The sequence below is a fragment of the Brassica rapa genome, chromosome A05 (assembly GCF_000309985.2).
Source record: "Brassica rapa cultivar Chiifu-401-42 chromosome A05, CAAS_Brap_v3.01, whole genome shotgun sequence".
Classification (NCBI taxonomy): Eukaryota; Viridiplantae; Streptophyta; class Magnoliopsida; order Brassicales; family Brassicaceae; genus Brassica; species Brassica rapa.
This window is the reverse complement of record NC_024799.2, coordinates 26,288,397-26,315,810: the sequence shown is the minus strand read 5'-3', so window position 1 is coordinate 26,315,810 and position 27,414 is coordinate 26,288,397. Positions and strand designations below refer to the sequence as shown.

The window sequence follows — 27,414 nt, the reverse complement described above, 5'->3', positions numbered from 1 at the left end:
AAGATCTTTCAATTAATTTTCTTAGATTATATTAAAAATAATATAAGAAAGAAGATCTTTCAATTAATTTTCTTGGATTATATTCAAAACAATATAGAATTCTATTGGAGATGTTTTAAACAAAAGTCCTTTTTTAAAAAATCTTCTAAAAAAATTAAATGAAATATCTTCTTTCTTATATTATTTTGAATGTAATCCAAGAAAATTAATTGAAAGATGAGAACCCTTAAAAGATCTTCTCTAAAAAAATTAATTGAAAGATCTTTTTTAAAAAAATTAATTGAAAGATTTTCTTTTACCAATGTCATCTTGTAGATAGCGTCCACCTTTTCCACTAAAAAACCAGAGACAATAAGTGAAGCAGAAGTGAGCCACTTGGCAATCTACGATCTCGAACGTACTCTACTGAACTGACACGCTTTTCTCGCGACCTGCCGCGGCAGAGTACAAACATGTTTTTTTTTTCATCATGACGGAGGGGTATATTCGTCCAAGCAAAACAAGATGTATATCCCATGGGCTATTAATGCCACATAGTGTGTAGTTAGTTAATTTGGGTCTCCACTATGTATATTAGGCTAAAATTCTCCTTATATATCTCTATGCAACCCAATTATCTATTTCCATAAGTCATTTTCTGAACTCCGAAGCCAGATTCCAAATGTATGTACAAAGGCAAGAAACACTAGGGATATGAAGTGTCTCTATATCTTTATCATAAGCTCTGTTGGTAAATGTGTCAAATGGTTCCTTTGTTTATTAAAAATTGATAAGTCATTCGTTAGAGCTACATTTTAACGAGCCACAACATTATCGAAAAGACAGTTCTGGTGTGTGACGAAAGAGACTCCTCGACAATCTCTAATGAAAACTTGATAAATTGGTACTTAGAGAGAAACATAAACAACAAGAAAACTCATATGATTGTGATGAGGTGGTACGAGGAACTTAAAAAGATGGTAAGTACTTCGGATTCAAAACCGATTACTCAAATAAACTGCGCACATGTGGAACATGGAGTATTTTACATGGTTTGTCTTCTGGCTTCCTGGATTAGTAGAATTTTCGTATCCAAAATACCTTGATTTAAAAATAAAAATAAAAAAACTTGAAACATGAGTTACCTCAATCTCCTCAGACCTAAAAGGCCTTAAATCTAAATCTGATTGGGCTAATAAAAATCTCAAGTTAGACCTGACAGTGTCGTGCGAAGGGTTTTAGGGGCCTAAAGCAAGTTTTTAAAAAAAAATTATATACAATTATAAAAAAAACAATTTCTAATACAATATATCACCTTCGCGAAATACATAAGTTTAATACTTACAAGAATAAGTTTATTACGTAAATATGCTATGTTATGTCCTATAAGAAAAAAATATATGGATTTAGAAATTGAGTTATTCGATTCTCGTGGAAAGTTTCTTTTAGAAATAAATTTAAGCAACTAAACTAAAAATTATTTTAAATTTTGGGACCCTAAAAAACATAATATTATTCGGGGACCTAAGGCGAATGCCTTTTTCAATACACTGTATGCACACCTCTGAGACCTGATAAGAAAGCTCAAATTGTAAGGTGATTCAAGGGGAAATAAACAATTAATTCTTGAACTATTTAAAATCCGCAATTTAAATATCGAACTATTGCTCGCATACTTTTATTTCCCAACTATTTGTTGACTCGGCAAATTGATACCCAAATAAGTAGTCGTTAAGTCAATAACGTTTGTTGTTAGTATTTTACCAATCTTCTTTTCCATTATAGCTCAGATACTCGAAATCCCCAAATTAGAATTCTTATCTGAGAGAGAAAGCGATTCCAGCAAGTACAGACGAGATTTCCGGTGACGTGATGAAGAACTTCGAGAAGAACAAAACTCTCTGTCGGTGAAATCTTGAGCCGTTTCCCAACAACGAGTCTTGTTCTTCTCGACAGAGAGTTTTGTGAGTCTGGGAGACTCGGAATCGAACTCAACTGCAACAGATAAGAACCCTCCTCTTGGAGATGTTCTTTCTCTGATCTCGGCGGTGTTTTACGCTGTCTACATCACTCTTATACGCAAAAAGCTTCCTGATGATGATGATGAAAAAAGCGGCTGGTTTAGTATGGCTCAGCTTCTTGGGTTTCTAGGTCTCTTTAACTTCTTTATCTTCCTACCTGCTGCTGTAATACTCTAACTTCACAAAGAGAGAGCGGTCCAATGCACTGACCTTGAAACAGCTTGGTCTGGTGGTTGGCAAAGGTATATAAGATCAAGTTAATCTTTGGATTTGATGTTGGGATGTTTTTTTGAATGATGTGTGTTTTGGCGTTTTCAGGTTTGTTAGATAATGTACTCAGTGACTACCTATGCGCAAAGGCTGTGCTTTTGACAACGACCACAGTGGCTTCGGCGGGGCTGACCATTCAGGTTCCATTGGCAGCTATTGTAGACAGCTTATCAGGGAACAAACCAAGCTTCACAGACTTCATTGGTGCTGCAGCCGTAATGGTAGGCTTTGCAGGCATCAATATTCCTGCAGAGATTTTTCACAGATCCAAAGAGACTTAGAACCAGGAACATCGTCCAGTGATCCTCCTCAGGTTGTGTCGGATAGCATAGGAGTAGATTGTTCAGAGACCCTAGCGTCCTAACTGCCATGATGCTTATATATTTTTGCTCTTTTATTTTCTGATTTTTTTTTAAATCTGTAAATCGTTGAAAGATTGATATACGAATATAGTTGAAAAAATAGTAATAAAAATCGTTCAAGATTATTTGACTCGGTCTCAATACAATAGCAAAGTAAATGGTTTAATCTGTTTTATTACTCTAAGCAGATACATTGAGATGACCATACTTTTGCATCACTCTTTTTGTCGCCATGGCGGCTGCTTCACTTGCTCTTAGTGTGCCTTCCGCCATGAGAGCTGCAAACTCACGGGTGATCTCTTCCTGAATCTTGCTCCTAGCATCGCCCAGAGGATCCTCCTTCACCTTCTCTTTACTAGAAGAAGCTTGAGCAACCGGTGACGCTTTCTCAGTTGGAGCTGAGGTTTTGACATCCTCAGACTTCTCCTCAGACTTGGACGCTTTCTCAGGTTTGGTGGTGGGTAGTTTTGGACCTTCATCCTTGCTAAAAGCTCCAAGAGGTTGTGTCTGAGGCCTAAACTGGGGAGCGTTAGGAACAGCGCCGGCTCTTAGAGTCGTCTCAAGGTTTTGTATCATAGGCACTGCAAAGGAGAAGTTGAAATTAGATCAGATACGAGCTAAAAGCAAAACAGATTGCAAGGTATAAGCTACTTACTTATAAGACCACCCATGGGGCTGTTCATGACCTCATTGGGAAGCTGAAGAATGTAGTCTGGGATCCCTTTACCAACCAGAAACTGAGCGACCTCGTTGCTAAAGTTATTGCAGTTGTGAGCAAGCAGATTGTAGGACTCAGCAGTGTAACGTGGACTGATCTCCTCCAAATACATCTCGAACACATCTTTAGGAACGTGTGTCTCACCCAGCTCTACGGTTCGCAGCGGTGCTCCATATGGGGTGGTTCCAGCTGGCAAATGTTGGATTCCTCCTCCGAAAAAGTACTCATTCCCATACACAACTATCCCCGTGTGCCTGCGAAAGGGACACATAACTCAGATGTTACTATACCAGCTCAAGCAAAAACGTTAACGCAATCAACTGTTCATTAATCGTGAGCGCATACAAACAAAAAAAAAACATGCCAAACTCACACCCTGTGCTGCAACTGACTATAAAAAGTAAGTGTAGACCTTAACCCCAAGTTAAAGGCAAACACTATGGAGCTTAAAGGTTTAAGACAGAGAGATAACTCACCAGACACCTTCGATAACCTTTCCCAAAAATGAAGCAGAGAGCTGGCGAGCCAAGCCTCTGCTTAGGTCATACACATTCAACGTGACCTTATGCGCTTCCTGCCATGTTATTATATATTTCACCAATTCAATCAAAACTAATAACGAATCAACAAGCAATTAACGATGAAAACAAAAAGAGAATCATTCATACCTCAGCCATTCTCGAATACAAAGCTCAAAAGAAGTTAACTACCTGAAACGAAAACTAGAAATCTCGAAATCAATACTCCTTCACAAGGTTTTCAATCGAACAGATCTTTCCGAATATCAAATCCAGAAACAACTATAAAAAGGAGTACCCCACAAATAGATAAATCCAAATCTAGAAAAGTACAAATCGAGAAACCACATGTAATTGGTAAAATAGATTTGTGATCAAAGAAGGAGAGAGAAATTAACATACGATAACGAACGAATGTAAATCGACGCTCTTCTCTTCCTCCAGCAAGCTCGGAATAATATGCTTTAAATCTGAGAGACGATAACAGAGAGGTTTGTTTATAAAAGCAAGCGACTGAAATTCCAACACGGCGTCGTATAAGCGACGCGGACTTTTTCTATACCGTTCTAGAAAGTACGACCCACTAATATATTGACACGTTTCTTCTCGTAACCAAACGGGCCGGTTCGAACCGACCAGTATACCTGAAATAAAACGTTTCAATAAAAAGTCAATGGTCTTTTTTTTTTAACTGTTAAATTCATTATCAATGGTCTTTTTCTCAAACATATACAAGGATAACAGATTGTTTCACTCGTATTCATATCAACACCATTTTCATTTTTGCTAATTGAGTCCCATTGTATAGTTTGTTATTTATATGTAGGCATCTTCATCAAGACAATACTATTGTTAATAGCCATGATTAAGACAGACTGTTAACTCCCAAAACAAATCTGGTACAGACGCACAAGAAATTTTGAAAAGCGAAAAAATATGGCCACAGAAGAAAAAACAAAAAAAATGTCTAATCTTTATGACAAACATTCTGGTTATAAGGCGAATCAAAGCCAGCACTTGAGAAAAGTTCTATAAAAAACAAATGAAGAAAATTCAAAGGGAAGTATGCTTCTGTAATTTTCCAAAACAACACATTATGCCCAAGAAGCAGAGACCGCAATGATCCTGAAACTTCTGCCTGTTGAGCTCAATAAACTGCTTAAGAAGAAGATGTTGAGCTCATGAGTTCTTTAATGGTCCAGAGAGGCGTATTTTGTCACCCAAGTTGTCTGACAAAAAGAAAAAAGAAGCGCTGAACATGTGACATTGGGACACTACGCATTATGTATTTGCTATAACATGGAATGGAAAAAGGTTTCTTACCATTGTGAACTATTACGCATTTTGTTGGATTTGGCGGTGAAGTTGCAGAACCCAATCAACATAGCTAGTCGAACCGCCCATCTGGTCTTCAATGAGATGTCGGAGGAGAAGGAAGCCTTCTCGTGGTTGTTCTCCTTGCCTCACTAGGAAACACATGGGATGATATGACGGATCATTCTCCCTCACTTTCTTTATCAGCCTCATTAGCTTCTTCGACATCCCATTCTCTTGCTCTTGCAGTGTAACCTAAAGTCCCACCAATAAGAAAGACACACATACTGTGATGTTACCAGATACTTTAGAAAAAGCATGTAGATAAAATAAATTGCATGTCATGTCCGTTCATAAGTTCATATGCAAGGATGCATTTAGATTAAAAGAGCATACCCTTGAGAGCTCTGCTGCAAAGTCAGCTCCAAGAAGATTTTTAGCAATGTCAGGTGAAAGCATTCGGCCAAACCACAAAACCAATCGAAAGCCATCATCATAAATGTAAAGGCCTCTAGAATCTAAACTCTCTGCAGCCAGAGGCAATCTCCTTACTACGTCCTTAAGGTCATCAAGGTCTGCTAATGGCTGCAAACATGCGAATCATAAAATGATATACGAATTTTCGGAAAAGAGATGTTTGGTAATGTACATTGAGATAGAGATGCACAAACCTTTAAGAGCCACTCATCAACACGGAATAAACTGGGATATAACAGCTTCAGTAGCTTTTTGACAGGCAGAGCCATCATGGTGAAGCCCGCCGCACAGCGCTCGTCAAGTGAAGCGTCAGCAGGTCCACCTTGAAGAGGAGTGGACTTACCAATTGCCAATCCGTACAGTGGCAAGAACTTCAAAGACTCTGGGTATATTAATCTAGACCCCAACCGATGCTGCACCGCGTTAAGATTACGATACTCTCTGAGAGCTTTAACAATCTTTTGCTGTATGACATTCCGTGCATCATCCAATTTTGAGGATAAAGTTTTCTCAATTGCTGCAGAATTAAAACGGCCATGAAATAGAATCCAAAGTAACATATGATGCTACTGGGAAAAATTGAAATGTATCGTACCTAATCTAGAATATACAGAGACAATGGAACCGGTGTCTGCTTGTCTATACATCTCTCCAAGATCTGTAACCACTGGTGCAACAGCTGTGTGTACCCTTATACGCCTCTCTCCGCAAGAAGCAGTGTATCTTAGTTTTGTCAAGGATTACTAAAACCAAATGATGTGTTGTACCAGCTAAAATTCAAACTAAGTATGATTTAAATATCAACTATTCAAGGATACAGTAAAGCGACTTGGAAATAGACCGTCTGGGTTGTAAGCAATGTCTCTTCCAGAGTTAGCTGCATTGCATATGCTTTGTCACAGTCAACAGCTGGTAGAGCAAGCAGGTCTGTAGACCTTAGCATGAAGTTCCCATGGTAGGACGAGAAACGAATTCCTGCATGCCAAAATATGTAAGATCAGATGTAGCATACTAACGAAGATAGCAAATCTTAAGTGACATAACAAGTAACACAAATGAATATTGTTACGGTATCATAAACTGTTAAACCTTTTCCACATCTTATTCGCATAACGGATTCCCACGCAGTTTCCCTTGTAAGGTCTCTAGCAAGTTCGTGTCTTAACTTATCTCCATGAATAGACGATTGGAAGCCTGGATAGTAGTACACCTGTCCTCCGGTGTATTTTGCCAGTGTCCCTACACAAACCAATGCATTTTACTACATAAAACTAATAAAGCCTCCGCACTTAAAACAGCAATACTTAACGTGGGGGAAGGACGGCACCATCAGTTACATATTGACTCCACACCCTTGAAAGAAAAAACCAGTAATAACTGTAACGTTCACATACCTAAGGAGGCAATATCAGTGTACTTATCACTGAACGCATAAACATTAATTCCTATCTGGAACTTGGTACAATCGGCAGCCATTTGCTTATAGAAGGTGTCTTCAGCTACTCTTAAAGTATATTCTTTGTCAGTTCCATAGACACGAGGATCATCTCCGCGCAACTTTAACCGCCCAACACCAAGAGAAGGTAACGAGTTCTGGAAAATTAGCAACTTGCCACCAAGTTGGTTCTGAAATAGAAAGAGAAAACAGAGTCAACTACAAACTGATACAAATTCCAGATGAGCTTCCATATAGGACTCTCACATCAAATGAATTATTTGATTTTCATTTGACATGGCAGCACAGTAACTAACCATAACCATGTACGCCGCTTTGAGGGCTGGACCAAAAGCGGATTCCACATTGACATTATTTTGAAACATCAGAGGCAGACTGTCCAAAAAGGCTTCCACTACATTTCTAGACTCAGACAGATTGACAAGGAGATCATCCGGTAATGGGACAAATATATCATCTAAATCAGAAACGACCATCATTTGCGGCTGACTCAAAGATGACTGCATTACCCAGGTCCAAAAAAAAATACGCGATTAAGGCTAAAGTATTTCAGAACAAAAAAATCCACTGAATTTACAATTATGTTACCTTCATGTTGTAAAAATGTAAAGTGCTGTCGTAAGTAATAAATCCAATTTGAGTTCTGGGATAACCAGGCAGGTTATCCAAACAAGACTTAATCGTTTGAGTAGCAACCTGCCAAAGGAGAAAAAAGGGTCAGCATAAGATCAAAGTTTCACAGCATGCCTCTACAGGGGACAGCATGTCTCTACAGGGGACAGCATGTCTAATCTAGTCAAGATCCATCCATACGTAGTGTATTCAGATAAAAGCAGACATGGATTGGTTCTTACTAACTAAGGAAGAACAATATTATTGCACAACAAATTACAAGGTGGAATATTAAAATCCAACATGCTTACCTCAAGCATCCCACTTTTAGTAGCAGAAAATGATACATCAATGAGGAAGAAGTAAATTGGTGGCATCGGAGGCCGAACCATGTATTCTGTTGGAGCAATAATTTCAACACTGCCCTTTGTCAGCTCAAGCCTTTGATCCAAGTCCATTCTTCGGCCAGTAGCATCCAAATGTGAGAAGTATTCACCAGGCACTGAACAAAACATTAGACCCATAACCATGAATATTCATCTTATAAACATATGCCTGCATGTACTGACGTAAAGCCATCTCTCAAATAGTTTATGGAAAGGACATTCCAGTGACTGGGAGAAGTTCATATCAGATGTACAGTTATATTGACAGGGATGACATTCCACAACAATAGAAAAAAACATACATAACATCAAAAACAGTTCCTTGTAGCTTTCACCAAATCCATTTACGATAATTCTACTAGGACAGATTAGACAAAGACAACTGGGAAAAACTAACGATTAAGAAAAATCAGAGAGAAAGAAACTGCACGACCATTAGACAAGGCATATTCAATCAACAACAAACGTTCTATATCACATTGGTTAACAAAACTAATCCTGGAGATTCGGAAAAATTACCATCATTAAGCATAGAACAAATATTACACCGCCACTTTCTTCCAGAATCTGTGAAAGTAACATAAGGATTCACATAGGTACGGCATCTTCTGCAGCGGATGATGCCACTTGAACCAAAATCAATTAGTGGCACTTCCTCCTGAACAAAGATAAAACGACAATTTCAAAATAAGGGAAAAGTTATATGCTCATATATAGCAGGTGAAGAGTTCCAGATTATCAAAACATGAAAGAATTTAAAAGACTTGATTATTAGTTTGGCAAATACTAACCCCTTCAGGAGCCTCAGCAAGTGGACAAACAACAGCTCCTAGAGGCAAATGCCACCTCGACGCCAGAGACTGTGAATTTGGAATCGCATTAGTTGTCAGCCGCAGATATCTAGAATGGCAATTCATAGGGTACGCTTCAGCAAACGAACTCGGCTCCACGTCACCATCCAATGGCCTTGGGAACGAGGTATGATCAAGTCCTGGCTCAAGCGACCCCGGAATATTTGAAAGGGACAGCGAATTGAAATCTTCAACCAAGCCTTGAACGTTACTGGTAGGAGGAGGAGCATAGCTTGGATGCATATTCTGCTGTCCTGGGTGCTGAGCAAAACCTCCTGTCTGTGGAGGATACGATGAGACTGCAGACGGAGGACCCTGAGATGGAGACTGGAACGGCTTTGGGGGACCCTGTAAGACTTGATTACTGGGATAACCAGGATAAGATGGCTGTGGACCACCAGGCATGGACTGTTGAAAACCAGGACCAGAGGGAGAAGCAAACCCTCCAGGTATTCCAGAAGTCATACTCTGTGGAGGAGGTCCCATTGTAACAGAAGCCATTGGTTGCTGTGGGCGAAAAGACATTGGAGGCGATAAGTGACCTGCAAGAGTTTGAGGTGGTGGTGGTACACCACTAGGAGGAGGGGTTGGAAACCGCTGAAAAGAACCACCACCACCGGGAGGACCATAAGCTGATGGCGGTGGAGGTCTACTCCCTGGAAGCTGAGAAACCAAAGGAGGTTGGCCTGCAGGCCTCATCACACCCGCTGGTGGAGCCATAGGAGGACCAGAAGGTGTGAAAGGCCTTGTAGGTGGTCTAAAGCCAACCGCCTCTGGTCCACCGGATTGAGGTGGAACAACACCTGGCGGCGGAGCAGATGCGAAAGGAGAGGAGGAGAACGGAGGAGGAGGAGGCCTAGCTGGAAAATTCCGATTCTCCGTATTCATTATTGCTTAACTGTTGGATGAAGGTATAGGCAAACACTCAAAGCAAAGGGAGCAGATCAATTACAATCCTAGATTCTACCTAGACCTCATCAAAGAATCGGTAGTTTTAACTTCAAATTCAAAACTGGCAACTTCTGCAAAGACCTTTCGTCTCTTTCTGCAAGAAGAGATCTTTTATTATGATTCAGATCGAGAAACGTATAAAGAAACTCTCTTTCTCCGATCCCTTCTTCTGGAGCTCGGGAAGATCTGGATCAATCACCGTTGAATATGAGCTTAAAGAATTCTAAACTGAGATCAATTTTGATTAATGGTTAGAGAGCGAAGACTACCTCAAGTGAGAGAGAGAGAGAGAGAGGAAGCTCGAGAATCTGCGGAGCACGAAACTGATTCTACAGCAGCGATCGGATTCAGATCGTAACTCTAAGAAGATTTGACACGTAACATTGCGCGGCGAAGGAGACGATGTGGTATTGATAATGGGCCCAGAATTGGGCTTACCATTGCAAAAAGATTAGGCTAGTTTTGTCATTTACAACTATGGTTTGTATTGAATAAAAAACAAATTTCAAAAATATCGTCAACAGCAGGGTTCGAACCTGCTCGGGCGAAGCCCAACAGATTTCAAGTCTGTCTCCTTAACCACTCGGACATATTGACTCTTTGCATAATTGCAAATATACTATTACGTATATATCTCAAGAAAATATCACTACTACGTATTCAGTCATAGATTTACTCACTTGATAGGAAAACAAACCACTGTCAATTTGTTGGTGATAAAGCATGAATATTATCTTTTATCACGTCAGAAGTTTAATGTAAAATGGCCTAGAGTCCTTTATAAAAGGCTAACATTAGTTAATTTTTTTGTTAGTTAAATTTTCATGATGAAAGGTTGGAAGTCTCGTAGAAAAAGCATTTCAGTAGATCCATGTACATTTTGTCTCTTCATGCAAAAATTCACTAACCTGGTATGGTAATTTGTCAGCCTTGTAATAAAAAAAGAGTGATAATTCACATTGATCATCAATAAATAAGGAAAGTAGATAGCTTCTTGTCACAAAATTGTGGAAACATCCTTAATTTAGATAATTTTCTTTCACCTTAAGACTCGTTCCTCCTACCCCTGGTTCTCCATTTTAAAACACTTATAGCCACAAATTTTCTTCCAATTTGAAGGATGCAAGAAAAAAAAACTAATAAGTCTAAATGATAAAAAAAAAAAGTTAATAGAAAATCCAAAAGGAAAAAAAAATTACCAAAAGAAAACAAAAACAAACAAATGATCCAAACTTTTGTATTTTCAATCTAAGCTAAAACGTTGTTCAACACTCTCTAATTCGATGCAAGAGGTACGTTTCCACCATAGTTTGTAGAAAGAGCTAAACTTTATTTCACTTCATCGACCGGTTTTATTGAAACGAACCGGTTCTGCTTGGATCTCGTCTTTTCATACCCCCGCCTCAGATATCCTTATCCCCAATCCCAAACACCTTGGAGCCAGCGTACCGATCACACTCCGCCGGTTTAGTCTACGCAATCCCGATGTCGGAAAATCCACCTGGCCCTTCAGGACGCGGGATGTTCACGCGCGGACCTTCAATGCGGGTCGGGTCGAGTAAAAACCCGGACGATCTCCCCGACGTAAGCATCCCTGGAGACGGACCGCCGTCGAGGAGCTTCAAGCCGCAGTTCTCACGTCACGATTCCGTTAGAGATCACGGTGACGGCGAAGACGATAGGATCCTCCGTCATCCGGTGGTTAAGTTCGAGGACGAAAGGCAGATGTCTGCGAGAGAAGCCGTCGCGGCGCAGGAAGCTGCAGAAGCAGACGAGGAAGACGACGAAAATGATGATGATTCAGAAGAAGAAGCAGAGGAGAAATCATCTGCGCCGAAGCAGACGATGTCGCTGATGGATCTGTTGGAAGAGACGGATCGGCAAATGGGGTTGACGGGAGCAAGATACGCCATGGACGAAGAAGAAGAAGACGAAGAAGATGAAGACGAGGAAGAAGAAGAAGGAGAAGGAGAGCTGAGTTGCTGCGTTTGTCATGTATACATCAAAGGCGCGACCTTTGCACCGTGCGGTCACACGTTTTGTAAGCTCTGCTCTAAAGAGCTTATGGCTCAGAAAGGTCATTGTCCCGTTTGCATCAGCTTCGTCCTCGAGTTCCTCGAAATCTTCTAGAAACAATATCTTTGAAATTTCGAAATTTTTTTTATTATTTTCTTGGATAACGTTCAGACATGTTACATTCAACAGTGTAGACAAAAAGACCAAACATTGAGCTTAACAATGGTCAACAAGACGGTTGTAACCATGACATCGATCAGGTTCTCTCACAATGTAAATCTGATCTCCAACTTTACTACTCGAGTCTTGGTTCCTATACCATGTCCATAGTGCCCACGTCTCGTTCTTCACCTACGTTATAAATTAAATCTAATTAAAACTCTTAAACATGGTTTTGGCGCGTTTTTTAGGAGTTAGTTAAAACCGTTATTACCTCTAATATTCCATGGCCAAAGCTGCTTTCTCTCAATGCACTATACTCAGGTTGCTGATCCCAACAGAACTTACCAGTCCTGGTGAAGTTCCAACCGCAAAACTCCCCACCCATCGCTGGATCCGGCGTGGTTAACGGGTCAGGACATTTACCGGGTTCATCGGCATGCTCGATCGCCATCTTTTCGCGGTTTCCTCCATCACCAACCACTATGTAAACTGGACCGCATGGGTCTAGTTCGTAGTTGTAAACTCTGTTCGTCCGTTCATAAGCATGGACCTGAAAACAAATGTTTAGTCAATCACTGAAGGTGAAGAAAAAAAAAAGACAATTCATTGTCGAAGACTGAGAACAGTAACCGATTTCTAGGAATTTTAAAATCAGACTAGTGGAACGTGCCGGGTTTAATGGGTGGGCGAAACTGGTTCTGTAATACATTGACTTCGAGCTTGTAACCGGATCTAAAGTTCCAGTTTTCGGGTTGAAATTAATATATTTATTTATTTAAAAGAAAAGAAAAGAAAAAAGAAGACAGTGTTGTGTTGTGTTCGGGTGGGTCTTACATGTCCGTTGAAGACAATGTCGGTACCGTAAGAGTAAAGCAACTCCTCCATAGCTTCTTTCATACACTCAGCCTCTCTGTAATGCGCCGTGTAAGTGCTATACCAAGGCGGATGCCAAGAAACCACCAACCACGGAGTCACCGATCTATCAAACTTAGCCAGATCCTTCTTTAGCCACTCGTATTGCTCGCCTGGCTTCTCAAAAGCGATGTAGGCACCGAGCATTACAAAGTGGATCCCACCGGCGTTAAAAGAATAATAAAGCTTAGAAGAAGAGCCGCTTTCTTTAAATGGAAAAGCGAATCTTGACTTATAAGCTTCGAACGTCTTGTTCTCGGCTTGTAACTCGATCTCGTGGTTTCCTTCGACCACCATCAAAGGGACTTTCGAAGTCAGTGTCTCCATAAATCTACCCCAATAGTCCCAACGCGGCTGATACGTCTCGTGTATAGGCGTATCCGGGAAAGAGCAAGAGTAACAATCTGAGCTTGTCCCGTTCGTTAGGTACAAGTTCGCGTAGCTCACGTCGCCGATCAGTAAAACAAGATCCGGAGAGTTTTGAAGCAAATGAGTAATTGTATCTGTTGTGTTGTAAGTGAGACCAAGATCACCCACAACTGCTATTCGGCTAGGGTAACTCGAGGGGTTAGAAACAGGCATTGTCCTGAAATGGTGTATCTTACTCATAGCGTGTCGTGAAGGATCTCCGCATCGGTAGTAATAGACAGTACTTGGTTTCAGCCCTGCGTTTAAAACAACCAGTTATCAAGAATTGATTAACGATAACGTTTTTTAATTGTTTTTAAAATATAGTTAGATTTAAGAACCTGTAATGCGAACATGGTGTATGATTCCAGAAGTATAGTTTAAGAGACCGTCAAAAGGGTAAAGTTGACTATAAACAAGTGATGTTCCTTTGGCTTCATGACTCAGTGAGTGTCTCAAAGTACCGAACCGGACAATACTGTCGATACTTGTCGGATCTAATGGCTTCACGTTCTTTCCGATTTGGAACTCACCTTTTAAAACCCAATAATAATTTCATTAATTAAATACAAATTTATCTACAAGATCCTAACTTTAGATACAAGTAACTGAAAAAGAGTTCTATGTCTGAAAAAGAGTTGGTAATAAGATTCGTCCTTTCAGCATTTATTACATAACTCTGTCCTTTATGACGAAATAATAAAAAAGAAACGAACTTGCAGAGAGTTATTATACAAATCACGTAAAGGGTGGTGGAGAAGTGGAACCTGTGATCCAAGAGACCCATACGGAGTCGTAATCGGAGGAAAGAGACAGAGAAATCTGCTCCGGCTCGAAGCCGGTGACGTGGCGGCGGACACGAGGATCGGTGTCAGCCAAATCGATTGCCTTTCCTCGGAGAGATGTGTCTAACGGAACCGTCACCGGTACGAACGGTCCGTCTAACGTTGACGGGATATAATCGGCGGAGGAGGCTGCCGGCGAAAGAAAGCAAAGAAGTGAGAGTCTGAGGAAAGTTATAGAATAGTCATGAAACGTCATCGTTTTCCACAGGGTTGTGGCGGAGCTTTTCAGTTAGTAGTGTGGGCTGCTTTGTTATTAATGTTGGCGTTGGGATATTTTGGGAAGAGATTAAAATATCTAAAGTATCAGATTAAATAGTCATTACCGCTAAGCAAATCTAACCAAAAATTTGATCATGAGACCAAAAAATTCGTCACTCTTAAAGTCATATAACTCGCAACTTTGATCACGAGACCAAAAATTCTTTTCCAACACTGAAATAAAGAATATTAAAAAAAAAAATGAAATTTCCGATGTGTTATATGTGCAGTTTCAAGGAGATTTAACTATATATTATATAATGTTACAGAGTGACATTTGTTTATCATAAATTATAAGTATATTCCGAACTTATGTGGTGGAGAAATCTAACCATAATGTTTTGTGCCTTTCTGCTTTGTATTTTTGTGGATACTTCAATATGTTTTTACATTATTTCTTAAGAAAATTGAATCAACTAAAAAAAATAATTAAATAATAATAGTCAAACGTTCATTATGAAATTTAAATTCTAATAATTAAAACATATTAATTATATGCTGATATTTAGAACCTAATTTTAAAATTGATCCGAATTATCAATTTTACCGATTTTTAATCGATTTTATTTTAAATCCAAGTTTTAAATCGAACCAGACTCAACTTTTTACAACAGGTCACGGTCAGACCGGTCCGGTTTTTCAAAACACAACATTGTTTATAACGTTCACACACGGTAGTAGTAAAAGCATAGTTCATTTGACTTGATATATATTCATGTATAGCTCTAGAATGGCCACATAGTAAAAAAATTGTGTGTTGCTCTAATCATGGCGGTTTGATAGAATCTCTTTACATTTTTTTTCTTTCCATTTATATAGCTTAAGTTTGTAAAATAACTAAATCTGTACAGACGCGCTGAATTAAAAATGTTCCGAGTAAAGTAAACCAATCTGCTCTCACGTCTTCGGGTCTCATTCGTTTTTCAATCCACGATTTCGACTTTATCCGCAAACGCTCTTTAATCGCGTCTATTCCAGCGTTTACCCTTCAAAACGCGTTTTCTCGTCGCCGGAGCTCAGCGATCCACTCTGTAAATGCTCGATCGACGGTAACCGTCTCCGGATCCGATTATGGCTAGAACCGTTCTCACCTGGTGGATCCCTTTGTTAATTCTGCAATCGTTTCTCCTCGCCATCGCCTTCGGATCGAACGAAGTAGAAGAAGAGTTCAGCGAGTCGTTGCTGTTGAAGCCTCTCCCCGATCGGAAAGTTCTAGCTCATTTCCATTTCGAGAATCGAGCTCCTCCGTCGAACTCACATGGCCGCCACCACCATCTCTTCCCCAAAGCTATTTCTCAGCTGGTAAATAATAACCTCTTTCCCCATACGATTGCACTGAGCTTAGACATTAGGGGAAGAGATTGCTCGTATTAGGTTGCACTGTGAAGCATAGGTTTTAGCTCGGATGCGATTAGATCAGAATCTTCCTTGATCTTTTGCAGTTAGAAGGAATCTGATCATTTGGATCTTCCCTGAGAGCACGATTAACCCCGGTCTCTTAGCCGGAGTTCTTATCATCTATTAGCCGAAGCTAAGAATCTTAATTAAAAAATTGACGGAGTTAATTATGGTCTGAGGCCCTAGACAATTTAAGATTAATCTTAATTAAAAGCTTGAGGCAAATGTTTCGTTAGGCTTTGTTCTGGATCCTGATAGCTTCTTGAGTAACCTATGATTGCTATTCCATATGAAACAATATTTATTTACTTTTTAATTATTAAGAGGTTTATGTAATCTCTGACACGTGGATTGTTAAACACAGGTTAAGAAGTTTCGAGTCAAGGAGATGGAGCTATCTTTCACTCAGGGACGTTGGAACCACGAACACTGGGGAGGATATGATTCATTATCAAGTATGAACGCGAAGCCTGTTGGTGTCGAGCTTTGGGCTGTGTTTGATGTTCCTCATGCGCAAGTTGATACTTCTTGGAAGAACTTAACACACGCGCTCTCAGGGCTTTTCTGTGCTTCCATCAACTTTCTCGAATCTTCGACTTCGTATGCTGCTCCTACGTGGGGGTTCGGGAGAAGCGCAGACAAGCTGAGGTATGGTTCGCTGCCGCGTGAAGCTGTTTGTACTGAGAATTTGACGCCGTGGCTGAAGCTGCTTCCGTGTAGAGACAAGGATGGGATCTCTGCGTTGATGAATAGGCCGTCTGTTTATAGAGGGTTTTATCATTCTCAGAGATTGCATTTATCTATGGTTGATTCTGGTGAAGAGGGGTTGGGTTCTGGGATGTTGCTTGAGCAGAGTCTTACTGTTGTTCTTCAGCCTGACACTGTTTATGATGGGAAAGATCTACAGCCAAGTTGGTCACTTAGTTCACTCTTTGGGAGAAAAGTTGTCGGAAAATGTGTTCTTGCAAAGTCAAGTAATGTATATCTTCAAATGGAGGGTCTTGCGCATCAAGCACTCTGGAAGAACGAAGAATTTGAATTGTCCACACAGCCAGATAGGACTCTCCGAGAAAGCAGCAGCTTTCTTTATATCTTCAATATTGACAAATCCAGTGACAGTGAGCCGTTTGATCTTGGTCTTACTTGGAAGCTTCCTTCAAAGTGGTCATGCAAACAAGCTCCATTACACGCTTCTCGGTTCTTGATGGGAAGCGGGAACGAAAGGGGTGCAATAGCCATCTTGTTAAAAGCCACAGAATCGCAGGATAAGTTATCCGGCAGAGATCTCACTAATGGCGGCCGATGTACAATAAGAGCTAACGTTTTCCAGATTTTCCCGTGGTATGTTAAGGTTTATTATCACACTCTACAAATCTTTGTGGACCAACAACAGAATACAAGCAGTGAGGTCTTAAAGAAGATCAATGTCTCACCATCTACTGATAAAATGTCATCTGGCATGATGGAGATGATGCTGGAACTACCATGTGAAGTGAAATCTGCAGCCATATCCATAGAGTATGATAAGGTGATCTTCTGTTATCTTTTATCATCAAATAGATTGATCTGAGTGTCAGGAAAATGATTTGTATTCTATTTTTTTTTCTGGAAAATTTGGTCAATAGGGTTTTCTACATATAGATGAATATCCTCCTGATGCTAACCAAGGATTCGACATTCCATCGGCTTTGATAAGCTTTCCTGATCATCATGCAAACTTAGATTTCAAAGAAGAACTAAGCACATTGCCCTTGTTATCAAAATTTAAGGTAAAAAAAATGTATACCCCTGTCACCTAATTCAAATGTAATGACTTACTTTTATCCTTTGGATTGTTGCAGGAGAAGTCATTAGTGCGCTCTTACACAGAAGTATTGCTCGTACCTTTGACAACCCCTGATTTTAGCATGCCTTACAACGTCATCACTATCACGTGCACTGTTTTCGCTTTGTACTTCGGGTCATTGCTCAATGCTCTCCGTAGACGAATAGGTGAAGAAGAAAGGTTTCTCAAAAGCAAAGGTTAGTCATCAAATGCTATAGGGCCAGACCAGGTTTTCACTATCATTTTAAAGCTCTGATCTGGATTGTAACTTCAAGTTTATGATTGTTCTGTTTTCTCTAGCAGGAAAGAAAACAGGTGGGCTTAAGCAGTTGTTATCAAGATTCACAGCCAAGATCAGAGGAAGACCAGTTGAATCACCATCATCAGAGTCGACAGCAGCAGCTCAATCTTCGGTTTTGTCTAGTAAACTTCTCTTCAAGATCATTTTGGTTGCAGGAGTTGCTGCAGCATGGCAATATTTTTCCACGGATAAGTAGGCTCAACACTTTCAAGAGAGACTAGTTGTACAATGTGTATCGACAAGAGTGTTTTGGACCATTAAGATTTGCACTTTAAGAGTTTAAATTTTGCATTTAGCTTTTAGCCAATACACAAGAACAAAACTATTACAGCATGCTCTGTTTCTACATAGTACTTCTCTATCTTATCTTCTTACAAGATGCGGAAGCAATCATATCATCTTCTCTTGTCCTCTTGAGCCCATCACTAGTGAAACTGCATTTTAATGGCGTTTTTCCGATTTCACTTTGTCTTCCTGCAACATACATAAACACCCCCCATAGGAACATCAAAGAAGAGACCATAGTGTTGTCTTAATACATCTCAAAGAAGAGAAAATACTGAGCTTATACCTGAGCTATCACCCTTATTGAGTTTTAGTTTCTTGAGTGATTGCATATCTTCAGACAAGAGTTTTCTCTTGTTGCTTCCAGAGAGCAGAGGTTCATCACCTGCTGATACTGAAAAGTCAGATTAAACTCAAAAGTAGATATATCAAAACCACAATGTTCCCCGTACCTGAACACTTATCTTTCAACTTCTTGTTTCTGTTTAGACCAAGATTGTTGATGGTTATGTCCTCCTGAGAACCAGAGTATGCTCCTGTGAAATCAACCACAAGTATCATCAGAAAATATAACTAATTAGAAAATATTTTGAATTCAAGATTTGTTAAACTTTAAAGAAACTCACTTTTGGTACCGACTCTAGAGAGCTTGCCGTCGACAAGAAGAGCACCACCTCCGTCTTTACCAGTAGACAAGCCTTTAGCTGAGAAGAAAGCTAGCAAAGACTTCCACGTCACACAAGAAGCGACTAAATCACTATCTCTGCTTATGAAGTGACCATTGAGCTTCACCGTCGACGGCTCGAGCCCAAACGCTGCAGCTATAGACTTAAAATCAAGTTTCTGATCGTTCCAAGCAACCCAGTCGATAACTTTCGATACAGAAGGGCATAAAAGTCTAATCTTTCTCCAACCCTCGTCTCCCATCATCACCACTCTGCTTACAGGGCTCCAACGAATTCTTGAACTTTCTCGTATATGCTACTGTTAACGGTACCTTTGTAGACTCTTCTCAGACCTTTTTGGTCGTCCTTCAAAGACCTTCCACTATAACCTTCCATCTCAGACGGCGATTCTTTCAGCTTTTGGGTTGTTTGGTTCTCGTTCAGATGGGCCTTCAGCATTCATTTCAATGGGCTTTTATTTGGCTCAAATTACTTGCAAATGTTTTTTTGTAGTCTTAGTAGGTTATTGGTTGTTGTATTTTTATGGATTTGAAAATTCGAACTAAATCTAGTTCGGATTTATGATTTTCAAATCTGTATTAAAATCATGTGTTATTGGTTTAATGATTCATAAATTCTATATCAAATCAAGTGTTATTCAATCGCACGGATTTACTAATATATTTGATTTTATAATAGATTTGAATGAAGTTGCTTGGATTTTTCTGTTAAAAATACAAAGACACAAATCCGAAAGAAAACCTCCGGATTTGTATATTTTACTTGGATTTATAAATACTATATGAATTTCTAAATCAACCAAAACATATAAACTAATAACACCTCCTTAAAACAGATCCGAAAAGGGTGACAGTGCGATAATTGGCGATACGAAAGGCGATTCTCGATCTACGACTTCCGTCACGTTCTCTGCTGTCTGAGGAGGCAGCTGGGATGGTTACGAGTGAGATTCCGGGGGATCCGCCACCGGAGAATCGGCTGAAGGAGAAATCATGGGCAGCGGTAGCGAAGGAAAAGCAAATCATGACGAAATACGAAGTGGATCAAACGATTTTGGATGGGAAGCGCACGGTTGAAGTTCCGGTGGATATCGTGGAGAAATCAAATCATCTTTGGGAGGACTTCGTGATTGCAAGGTTTCTGGAAACAGCGCCTCATATTGCGAAGGTACATATGATTGTTAACAAGATTTGGGCGTTTGGGGAGAAATCACAGAAACTGGATGTATATGAGATGGATGAGAAGACGATGAGAATAAGGATCACAAGCGAGAAGATAAGGGAAAAGGTCATAAGGAGAGGGATGTGGAATATCGCGGGGGTGCCAATGGTGGTCTCGAAATGGTCTCCTGATGTTGATGATTCAAATGCGAATCTGATTCCCCTTTGGGTACATCTCACAAAGGTGCCGATGAGTATGTACTCGTGGGAGGGGTCTAAGCTTTATAACAAGCACAGTGGGAGTACCAGATCATCTTCACCCGGAGACGATCGCGTGCTCAAACTTTGATGTTGCTAAAGTGTTTGTCAAAGCTGATCTGACCAAAGAATTACCAGAGAAGATTGAATACATGATTCAAGGGGAGAGGATAACAGTGGAGTACACTTACCCTTGGCTTCCGCCTCGTTGTGTTTCTTGTGGAAGATGGGGGCATTATGAGACGTTCTGTAAAGAGAAGAGAAAAGAGAAAGAGGTAGAGAAGATGACAACAATAATAGAGGGAGATCAGAGTAAAGTAGTAGAAGGAGATAACAGTGTTGCTGAAGAAGGAAGAAAAAATACTGAGCAAGAAATACAGATGATGGAAGTAAATAATACAAAAAAGAGAAGTGAAAGAGATATGGAAATAAAAAGCACAGAAGAGAAGGAAGATGAAGTGGTGCTGGAGGAAGGGGAAATAAGTGAGTGGGAAACAGTCTTGGGTGACAAGAGAGTAAGAAGTCCTACAGTAACAACTTTGAAGTATGGACAAGTGAGTATTGCTACCCCATCAAGATTTGATGCGTTGAGGAATACTGATGAAAAAGGCGAAAAGATGGAAGTGGAGCAAATAGAAGAGGTAGAGGAGATGAGAAATGAAGAAGCATAAGACATATTGCAGAGTATGGTGGAAGAGAGTATCGAAACAAACAAGAAAGGCAGAGCGAGGCAGATGTTACCGAGGGTCTCGAAAACGAATCATCGAGTGGTTAATCCTGAAATCTCAGATCATATTAAAGATACGAAAAGGGGTTCTAGGAAGCAGCACTGATGGCAGGTTTCTTTTGGAACATAAGGGGTTTCAATAAATCAACTAAACATGGAGTGGTGAGAAGCTGGTTAAGAGATCATTCAATTTTATTTGGTTGTCTTATTGAAACAAGAGTAAGGGAGAACAAGGCAGAAAAGATTGTAAAAGAGGTGTTTAAGGATTGGAGTTTTATGGCAAATTATGAGTATAATAGGTTGGGAAGATTGTGGGTAGTGTGGAGGCCAGAGGTGAGGGTGACTCCGGTATATAAGAGTGCACAGATGATAACGTGCTCGGTTTTGTTGCAAGGGGAGGAAGAATTCTTCTGCTCTTTTATCTATGCTCATAATCTGATGGAGAGTAGGAAGGAGCTTTGGGAGGATATTAGAAGTCATCATGATTCGCAAATGTTCAAAAACAAGAAATGGATGTTAATGGGAGACTACAATGAGATACTTGATGGTGAGGAACATTCGGGTTATGAGGACTCTCCACGGATTCCTTTGGGTATGAGAGATTTCCAAGATGTCATAAGCTACTGCAAACTGACAGATATGGGATATCAAGGTCCAAGGTTCACGTGGTGTAACAAGAGAGAAGAGGGGCTGGTCTGTAAAAAACTGGATAGAGTGCTAGTGAATGAAGAATGGTTAAATAATTCAGTCTCTTATTGTGTATTCGAATCGGGTGGATGCTCAGATCATTTGAGATGTCGAATTCACATGAAGCAGGGTGAAACAAGTAAGCGCAAACCTTTCAAGTTCACTAATGTTATAGCCAAGATGCCAGAGTTTGGCGTTCTTATAGAAGATAACTGGAAGGACTATGAGGCATTATTCCATTCGACTTCTGCTATGTTCAAACTCACAAAGCGTTTGAAGGCTTTGAAGCAGCCTCTTCGTGAATTGAGCAAACTAAAGCTGGGGGAGTTATCTAAGAGAACGAGGGAAGCATATGTCGATTTATGTAGGAAGCAGAAGGAAACTATGGAGTGTCCTAGTGTGGAGAAAATTCGAGAAGAGGGAAGAGCGGTGACAAAATGGCAAAGGCTAGCAGAATTGGAAGAGGAATTTTTGAAACAAAGATCCAAAGTTCACTGGCTTGATGTTGGGGATGGGAACAACAATTTTTTTCACAGCTCAGCAAAAATAAGAGAAACCAGGAATGCGATTCATGAGATTGAAAGACCTGATGGATCTATAGCCAAGACAGGAGATGAGATTAAGGCAGAAGCTGAGAATTTTTTTGCTGAGTTTATGAAGTTGAAACCGGATGATTTTATGGGGGCTTCTGTGGAGAGTCTGACGGAGCTTTTGGGATTTCAATGCAGTGAGGGTGATTGTCTTCGACTTGAGAGAGAGGTTACTAGAGAAGAGATAAAGAAGGTGTTATTCCATATGCCTGGAAACAAATCGCCGGGCCCTGACGGATTCACAACGGAATTTTTCAAAGGGGCATGGGAAGTTATTGGAGGAGATGTCACTATGGCGATCCAATCTTTCTTCATCAAAGGCTTCTTACCGAAAGGTTTGAATTCCACAATATTAACTCTGGTTCCAAAGAAAGATGTAGTGAAGATGATGAAGGACTATCGGCCCATCTCATGCTGTAATGTCCTCTACAAAATAATTTCGAAGATTATCGCAAATAGGTTGAAGAATATACTGCCTCAATTCATCACTTTGAATCAGTCTGCGTTTATTAAAGAGCGCTTACTGATGGAGAATGTACTACTAGCGATGGAGATAGTGAAAGACTATCATAAGGATGATATTTCTCCTCGGTGTGCAATGCAGATAGACATCTCGAAGGCGTTCGATTCAGTGCAGTGGCCTTTCCTAATCAATACTCTAAAAGCCTTGGGTCTGCCAAACAAATTCATCAACTGGGTTCAGCTGTGTATAACTTCTGCATCCTTCTCAGTCCAAGTTAATGGAGATTTAGCAGGCTACTTCCAAAGTGAAAGGGGTCTACGGCAAGGTTGTTCCCTCTCTCCTTATTTGTTTGTGATATGTATGAATGTCTTGTCAAAGATGCTGGATGATGCTGCGAAGAAAGGGAGAATAGGATACCATCCAAGATGCAAAAATATTGATCTCACTCATCTCTGTTTTGCGGATGATTTGATGATATTTACGGATGGCACGAGAAGCTCTATTGATGGGATTATTAAGATCTTTGAGGATTTTGATAAGATGAGTGGGCTTAAGATTAGTAGAGAAAAATCAGTGTTGTTTATGGCTGGAGCGGATCAGAGAGGGGAAGAGATATTACGGCAATTCCAGTTTGCTACGGGGAAACTGCCGGTTCGCTACCTTGGTTTGCCTCTACTGACAAAGAACATGACTGTCACTGATTTTCTACCCTTGGTTGAGAAGATTAGGAAGCGAATCAGATCCTGGACAGGGAGGTTCCTTTCCTATGCAGGTAGACTTCAACTGATCAACTCTGTTATTAGAAGTCTCACTAATTTTTGGATGGCATCCTTTCGATTACCCAGTGGTTGTATAAAGGAGATAGAGAGAATTTGTTCTGCTTTTCTATGGTCTGGTCCAGAGCTGAATGGCAGGAAAGCTAAGATATCTTGGGAAGACATTTGCAAGATGAAATATGAAGGAGGACTAGGATTGAGACCGCTAAAGGAGGTGAATCAAGTTAGCTGTCTCAAACTAATTTGGAGAATTCTATCGGCTCACTCGCTTTGGGTGAATTGGATCAAGGTCTATCTTATTAGAAAAGGCTCACTTTGGACGGTTAAGGATAATACACAGAGTGGGTCTTGGATGTGGAGGAAAATTCTTAAGAGTAGAGAGATGGCGAAGCATTTCTACAGAGTGGAGGTGGGTAATGGTCGAGGAACTTCTTTCTGGTATGAAATGTGGAACCCAATGGGTCGTTTGAAGGAAGTGGCAGGGGAGGGCAGTCATATAGACATGGGTATCTTGATGAATGCAAAAGTAGAGGATTGCTTAAACCACAGGAAGAGGCATCATCGAATACAAATACTCAACAGAATAGAGATGGAGATAGAGAAGTTCAAAGATAATAGAAATGAGGAAGTGGATATTCCTCTATGGAAGAATGAAAAAGGTAAGTACAAAAGGAAATTCTCTACAAAAAGTACTTGGCTTAGTATTAGAGAAAAACATCAGTCTTGTTACTGGCATCAAGCGATTTGGTTCAAACATGCAACCCCAAAATTCTCAGTTGTTACTTGGATAGCTATACGGGGGAGACTAGCAACGGGTGATAGAATGAGAAACTGGAATGGTGCTGCTGATATTTCTTGTGTCTTATGCCGAGAGCCTTTGGAGACATTATATCACCTCTTTTTTGAGTGTCCTTACTCAGCTCAAGTGTGGGAGGCATTAACGAAAGGCATTCTTCATGATCAGTATACTGTTGATTGGGAAAGGATCATTAGAATGCTTGTGGAGAGTCCAAGTTGGAGCAGATTGCAGATGTTCACAATGAGATATGTTCTGCAGGCAACGGTTCATACTATTTGGAGAGAGCGCAATAGACGAAGGCATGGAGAAGATGCAGTGCCTGCAGAAGTTATGATAAGGAGGTTGGATAAGAATGTGAGAAATCAGTTCACTGTGGTTCAAAGAAGAGGAGACAAGGACTATAGAGAAGGGATGTCTTTTTGGTTTGGTACTAGAGGATAGGAAAAAGAGGGATATTAGTCAAGTTCGAAGATATAAATAGATTGTTCGAAAATGTTGCGATTTATGTTTGAAAAACACTTGATGTAATGTCTTTTTTTTTTTAGTTCAATTTAACATTCAATTCAAAAAAAAAAAAAAAAAAATAACACCTCCTTAGATTCTGAATTTAACTAAGTTCTGGGAATTATAGATGACTGACTAGGTTTATAAACCCTTTTTAATTGAGAGATTTACATCATGGGCCACTTTACCACTTCTTCCTTTTCTTTAAGCTTTAAACTATTTCACTAATCCAGTTAATTCCATGATATTTTTAACTTGAATATTACAAGCAAGCAAGCCAGTGATATTCCCTACTCCAGCATTTTATATTAAAGATTAAACGTTTACAGAAAGTATTAAGGATAAAAAGTTTACTACACCCTTTCAATTCATCTTCGCTTGCTAAACCGGGAAGGACTAAACCGGCTAAGATCAACACTAGTGGCCACACCGTCTACAATCAGCTCAGCTAATGCAGATCCAGTAGCTGGACCATTCAGAATCCCCCAGCAACTATGTCCTGTGGCTACATAACAACCTTTGATACCCGGAATCTCACCGATCACAGGGACACCATCTTCGGTGCTAGGCAAGAAACAAGCTTGCTCTGCCTTCACTTGAGCGTTCTCTTCGTTTAGATAACTCGAAACTGTTTTAGCTACTCTTTTCAGAACCTCTATGGACTCAGGATTGCTAGTCACCTGATCTGGATCATCAGGTACTTCTTCTTGTGATGACATTCCACATAAGTACACTTCACCTGTCAAAAAATAAACAACCAAACCAATCACTAATCCAGATACTAAAAAAAAAAAAAAAAACCGAACATTACCTGTGGGACGAGGGTACACTTCAGGGTCCAGGGCCCCACCACCGTTAGAAGGATAATAACTTAAGAAAAGAGCATGAGGAGTTATAGCGTTTGGCTCTTTCGGTTCAAGGACAATGCTATGAGCTTTCGTACCGTACACCCTAAACACCGAAGACAACATCTCAAACTTACCGGACCACGGTCCCATCGCAAGAACCACCGAGTCAGCCTCTATAACTCGCCCACCTTCGAGCACGACCGAGTCAACTCGCCCTTGCTCCACCCTCACCTCTTCAAGCCTCCCGATCACAACCTCGACGCCGTACTTCTCCACCGCCGTCGACAACACCTTCCTGGTGAAGAGCTGAGGATGCACCTGCGCGGTGGTCCGCGTCGTGCCGATCGTAGATGGGCTTTTAACTGGGCCGTTGACCCAATCCGGTAAGCCCACCAAACCTCCCGACACAGGATTTGATTCCGTTACGGTGACGCTGAGAGTCGTAAGAGGTCTGTACCCATACGATTCGACGCCGTTTAGCTCCTCGGAGAGGGATCGATGGAGGTCGAAGCTCGCGCGTGCTAAGGACCCAACCGGACTTCCGTCGCACCAATCGAAAGCGAGGAAGCCTCCGGCTTTACCCGAAGCGGCGCACGCTACGGCGGATTGTTCGACGATGGTGACGGAGACTCCTTTCTTGGCGAGGAAATACGCCGTGCAGACGCCGATCACGCCTCCGCCGCATACGACGGCACGCTTCGCCATTGGTTTTGATGAGTTGGAGCGGATCGTGATTGTTCGTGTGTGGGTCAATCGTGTGGATAACGCCGGAGGGAATGATGAGGATGAGATCATCGCCATATGAGGAGGTAGATGAGTCACCGAGTCCACACGTCGACTTTGAGAAACTACTTAATGGGCCTATGCTATTATTGGGCCGAAAAGTTAAGCTGGAGACTGTACTGAGTCTTGTTTTTTGTGTCTTTTTTTTTTTACTGTAACCGCCGTTTTAACTAATAGTAATGTTTGTGAAATCCCCTTAATCACACTTGTTTGCTTGAAGGTTTGTTACACCGTAAAAAGAAGAAGAAAAAGAAGATGAAGATAAAGAAAAAGAAGAAGATGGTGATGATCATAGTGGACATATTCCATATGAACCTACCGGTGATAGAGTCATGGAAGGTTTACGTGATCATATTACTAGTGAGTTGAGTGGAAGATATCAATTATCTTATTAGTTTATTTGATTTGGATTTATATTTATTTATTAGTTTCCTAACATTTGATTTTGAATTTTTAAACATTTATTTTATGTTTAGTTTATCAATATAATTTTATGTACAAGATACAATATAAATTAAAAATAAAAGTTGAGTTACTAAACCAAACTTTTGAAAAATAGAAATAACTCTTAATCATATTTTTTGGTCGCAAACGATATCAAAACGAAGCGACAACCAATCAACCGCGTGACAAGAAAACAGAGAATTCAGCAACAACCACTGTGATCAAACGAAAGGAACAACTACCGGCAGCATCAAGTCGCAGCCTCTAGTCGCCGACTCTGGTCGCTAACGCTGGCGACCAAATGAACACGGCCTTTTCGTGTGTTTATAATCGAACACCTAATTTCACATCACATGCTACAACT

The 27,414-nt window shown here is 40.4% G+C and overlaps 8 protein-coding genes, 1 long non-coding RNA gene, 1 other non-coding gene and 1 pseudogene across 13 annotated transcripts; 5 read left to right on the top strand and 6 right to left on the bottom strand.

Moving 5' to 3' along the window:
• Nucleotides 1-167: 167 nt before the first annotated feature.
• LOC103870703 lies at nt 168-2,757 on the top strand. The gene is made up of 2 exons (XR_633434.3): nt 168-2,242; nt 2,319-2,757. It is a non-coding gene; the product is annotated as an uncharacterized LOC103870703 (long non-coding RNA).
• On the bottom strand, nt 2,711-4,429 carry LOC103870704 (desumoylating isopeptidase 1). Of its 2 annotated transcripts, none has more exons than XM_009148864.3 (5): nt 4,271-4,429; nt 4,019-4,060; nt 3,827-3,924; nt 3,288-3,604; nt 2,711-3,213 (listed from the first exon to the last, which is right to left on the bottom strand). In XM_009148864.3, exons 2-5 carry the CDS (start codon nt 4,025-4,027, stop codon nt 2,813-2,815), a joined length of 825 nt encoding a protein of 274 aa, XP_009147112.1. In that variant the 5' UTR covers nt 4,028-4,060; nt 4,271-4,429; the 3' UTR covers nt 2,711-2,812. The 2 variants fall into 2 exon arrangements, with proteins under 2 accessions (XP_009147112.1, XP_009147110.1); XM_009148862.3 differs by having other exon boundaries at nt 4,019-4,072; nt 4,271-4,398.
• A 270-nt stretch (nt 4,430-4,699) lies between these two features.
• Nucleotides 4,700-10,378, bottom strand: LOC103870702 (protein transport protein Sec24-like At3g07100). The gene is made up of 14 exons (XM_033291335.1): nt 10,185-10,378; nt 8,905-10,101; nt 8,633-8,771; nt 8,039-8,229; nt 7,704-7,811; nt 7,412-7,615; nt 7,054-7,285; nt 6,749-6,898; nt 6,478-6,634; nt 6,255-6,382; nt 5,854-6,176; nt 5,579-5,767; nt 5,192-5,437; nt 4,700-5,097 (listed from the first exon to the last, which is right to left on the bottom strand). Exons 2-13 carry the CDS (start codon nt 9,850-9,852, stop codon nt 5,204-5,206), a joined length of 3,003 nt encoding a protein of 1,000 aa, XP_033147226.1. The 5' UTR covers nt 9,853-10,101; nt 10,185-10,378; the 3' UTR covers nt 4,700-5,097; nt 5,192-5,203.
• LOC103870778 lies at nt 9,870-12,086 on the top strand (annotated as a pseudogene).
• On the bottom strand, nt 10,431-10,512 carry TRNAS-UGA. Its single transcript has one exon. It is a non-coding gene; the product is annotated as a tRNA-Ser (tRNA).
• LOC103870700 (purple acid phosphatase 15) lies at nt 12,054-14,748 on the bottom strand. Its single transcript, XM_009148860.3, has 5 exons — nt 14,181-14,748; nt 13,755-13,946; nt 12,928-13,670; nt 12,365-12,643; nt 12,054-12,282 (listed from the first exon to the last, which is right to left on the bottom strand). Exons 1-5 carry the CDS (start codon nt 14,452-14,454, stop codon nt 12,148-12,150), a joined length of 1,623 nt encoding a protein of 540 aa, XP_009147108.2. The 5' UTR covers nt 14,455-14,748; the 3' UTR covers nt 12,054-12,147.
• Nucleotides 14,749-15,314: 566 nt separating this feature from the next.
• LOC103870698 (GPI transamidase component PIG-T) lies at nt 15,315-18,333 on the top strand. 2 transcript variants are annotated; one of them, XM_009148857.3, is made up of 5 exons: nt 15,315-15,818; nt 16,279-17,442; nt 17,540-17,683; nt 17,756-17,936; nt 18,040-18,333. In XM_009148857.3, exons 1-5 carry the CDS (start codon nt 15,588-15,590, stop codon nt 18,234-18,236), a joined length of 1,917 nt encoding a protein of 638 aa, XP_009147105.1. In that variant the 5' UTR covers nt 15,315-15,587; the 3' UTR covers nt 18,237-18,333. The 2 variants fall into 2 exon arrangements, with proteins under 2 accessions (XP_009147105.1, XP_009147106.1); XM_009148858.3 differs by having other exon boundaries at nt 15,340-15,818; nt 18,043-18,333.
• On the bottom strand, nt 18,276-19,853 carry LOC103870699. Of its 2 annotated transcripts, none has more exons than XM_033291345.1 (4): nt 18,952-19,853; nt 18,778-18,861; nt 18,612-18,719; nt 18,276-18,514 (listed from the first exon to the last, which is right to left on the bottom strand). In XM_033291345.1, the coding sequence occupies exons 1-4, from the start codon at nt 19,253-19,255 to the stop codon at nt 18,399-18,401; spliced, it is 612 nt and encodes a 203-aa protein (XP_033147236.1). In that variant the 5' UTR covers nt 19,256-19,853; the 3' UTR covers nt 18,276-18,398. The 2 variants fall into 2 exon arrangements, with proteins under 2 accessions (XP_033147236.1, XP_009147107.1); XM_009148859.3 differs by having other exon boundaries at nt 18,612-18,710; nt 18,952-19,849.
• A 66-nt stretch (nt 19,854-19,919) lies between these two features.
• LOC117133996 lies at nt 19,920-20,582 on the top strand. The gene has a single exon (XM_033291346.1). It carries the CDS (start codon nt 19,945-19,947, stop codon nt 20,518-20,520), a length of 576 nt encoding a protein of 191 aa, XP_033147237.1. The 5' UTR covers nt 19,920-19,944; the 3' UTR covers nt 20,521-20,582.
• Nucleotides 20,537-21,163, top strand: LOC117133997. The gene has a single exon (XM_033291347.1). The coding sequence runs from the start codon at nt 20,582-20,584 to the stop codon at nt 21,098-21,100; it is 519 nt and encodes a 172-aa protein (XP_033147238.1). The 5' UTR covers nt 20,537-20,581; the 3' UTR covers nt 21,101-21,163.
• Nucleotides 21,164-25,237: 4,074 nt separating this feature from the next.
• On the bottom strand, nt 25,238-26,782 carry LOC103870697 (putative oxidoreductase TDA3). Its single transcript, XM_009148856.3, has 2 exons — nt 25,787-26,782; nt 25,238-25,714 (listed from the first exon to the last, which is right to left on the bottom strand). Exons 1-2 carry the CDS (start codon nt 26,622-26,624, stop codon nt 25,344-25,346), a joined length of 1,209 nt encoding a protein of 402 aa, XP_009147104.1. The 5' UTR covers nt 26,625-26,782; the 3' UTR covers nt 25,238-25,343.
• Between the last annotated feature and the right edge of the window lie 632 nt (nt 26,783-27,414).

Bases quoted from the DNA above. Each gene is read 5' to 3' on its own strand.
- LOC103870704 (XM_009148864.3), bottom strand. The intron at 3,605-3,826 runs GTGAGTTATCTC...TCCCTTTCGCAG, and splicing joins AAGGTTATCGAAGGTGTCTG to GCACACGGGGATAGTTGTGT. The intron at 3,214-3,287 runs GTAAGTAGCTTA...TCTCCTTTGCAG, and splicing joins CCCCATGGGTGGTCTTATAA to TGCCTATGATACAAAACCTT.
- LOC103870702 (XM_033291335.1), bottom strand. From the start codon at position 9,852: ATGAATACGGAGAATCGGAATTTTCCAGCTAGGCCTCCTCCTCCTCCG. The intron at 6,635-6,748 runs GTTTAACAGTTT...TTTGGCATGCAG, and splicing joins GCGAATAAGATGTGGAAAAG to GAATTCGTTTCTCGTCCTAC. The intron at 5,768-5,853 runs GTTTGTGCATCT...GCATGTTTGCAG, and splicing joins TTGATGAGTGGCTCTTAAAG to CCATTAGCAGACCTTGATGA.
- LOC103870700 (XM_009148860.3), bottom strand. From the start codon at position 14,454: ATGACGTTTCATGACTATTCTATAACTTTCCTCAGACTCTCACTTCTT. The intron at 12,644-12,927 runs GTAAGACCCACC...ATTTGTTTTCAG, and splicing joins ACATTGTCTTCAACGGACAT to GTCCATGCTTATGAACGGAC. The intron at 12,283-12,364 runs GTAATAACGGTT...TTTATAACGTAG, and splicing joins TTGGCCATGGAATATTAGAG to GTGAAGAACGAGACGTGGGC.
- LOC103870698 (XM_009148857.3), top strand. From the start codon at position 15,588: ATGGCTAGAACCGTTCTCACCTGGTGGATCCCTTTGTTAATTCTGCAA. The intron at 17,684-17,755 runs GTAAAAAAAATG...GGATTGTTGCAG, and splicing joins CCTTGTTATCAAAATTTAAG to GAGAAGTCATTAGTGCGCTC. The intron at 17,937-18,039 runs GTTAGTCATCAA...TGTTTTCTCTAG, and splicing joins AAGGTTTCTCAAAAGCAAAG to CAGGAAAGAAAACAGGTGGG.
- LOC103870699 (XM_033291345.1), bottom strand. From the start codon at position 19,255: ATGATGGGAGACGAGGGTTGGAGAAAGATTAGACTTTTATGCCCTTCT. The intron at 18,720-18,777 runs GTACGGGGAACA...CTGACTTTTCAG, and splicing joins GTTGAAAGATAAGTGTTCAG to TATCAGCAGGTGATGAACCT. The intron at 18,515-18,611 runs GTATAAGCTCAG...TGTATGTTGCAG, and splicing joins CAATAAGGGTGATAGCTCAG to GAAGACAAAGTGAAATCGGA.
- LOC117133996 (XM_033291346.1), top strand. From the start codon at position 19,945: ATGGTTACGAGTGAGATTCCGGGGGATCCGCCACCGGAGAATCGGCTG.
- LOC117133997 (XM_033291347.1), top strand. From the start codon at position 20,582: ATGATTCAAGGGGAGAGGATAACAGTGGAGTACACTTACCCTTGGCTT.
- LOC103870697 (XM_009148856.3), bottom strand. From the start codon at position 26,624: ATGGCGATGATCTCATCCTCATCATTCCCTCCGGCGTTATCCACACGA. The intron at 25,715-25,786 runs GTAATGTTCGGT...ATTTTTTGACAG, and splicing joins AGTGTACCCTCGTCCCACAG to GTGAAGTGTACTTATGTGGA.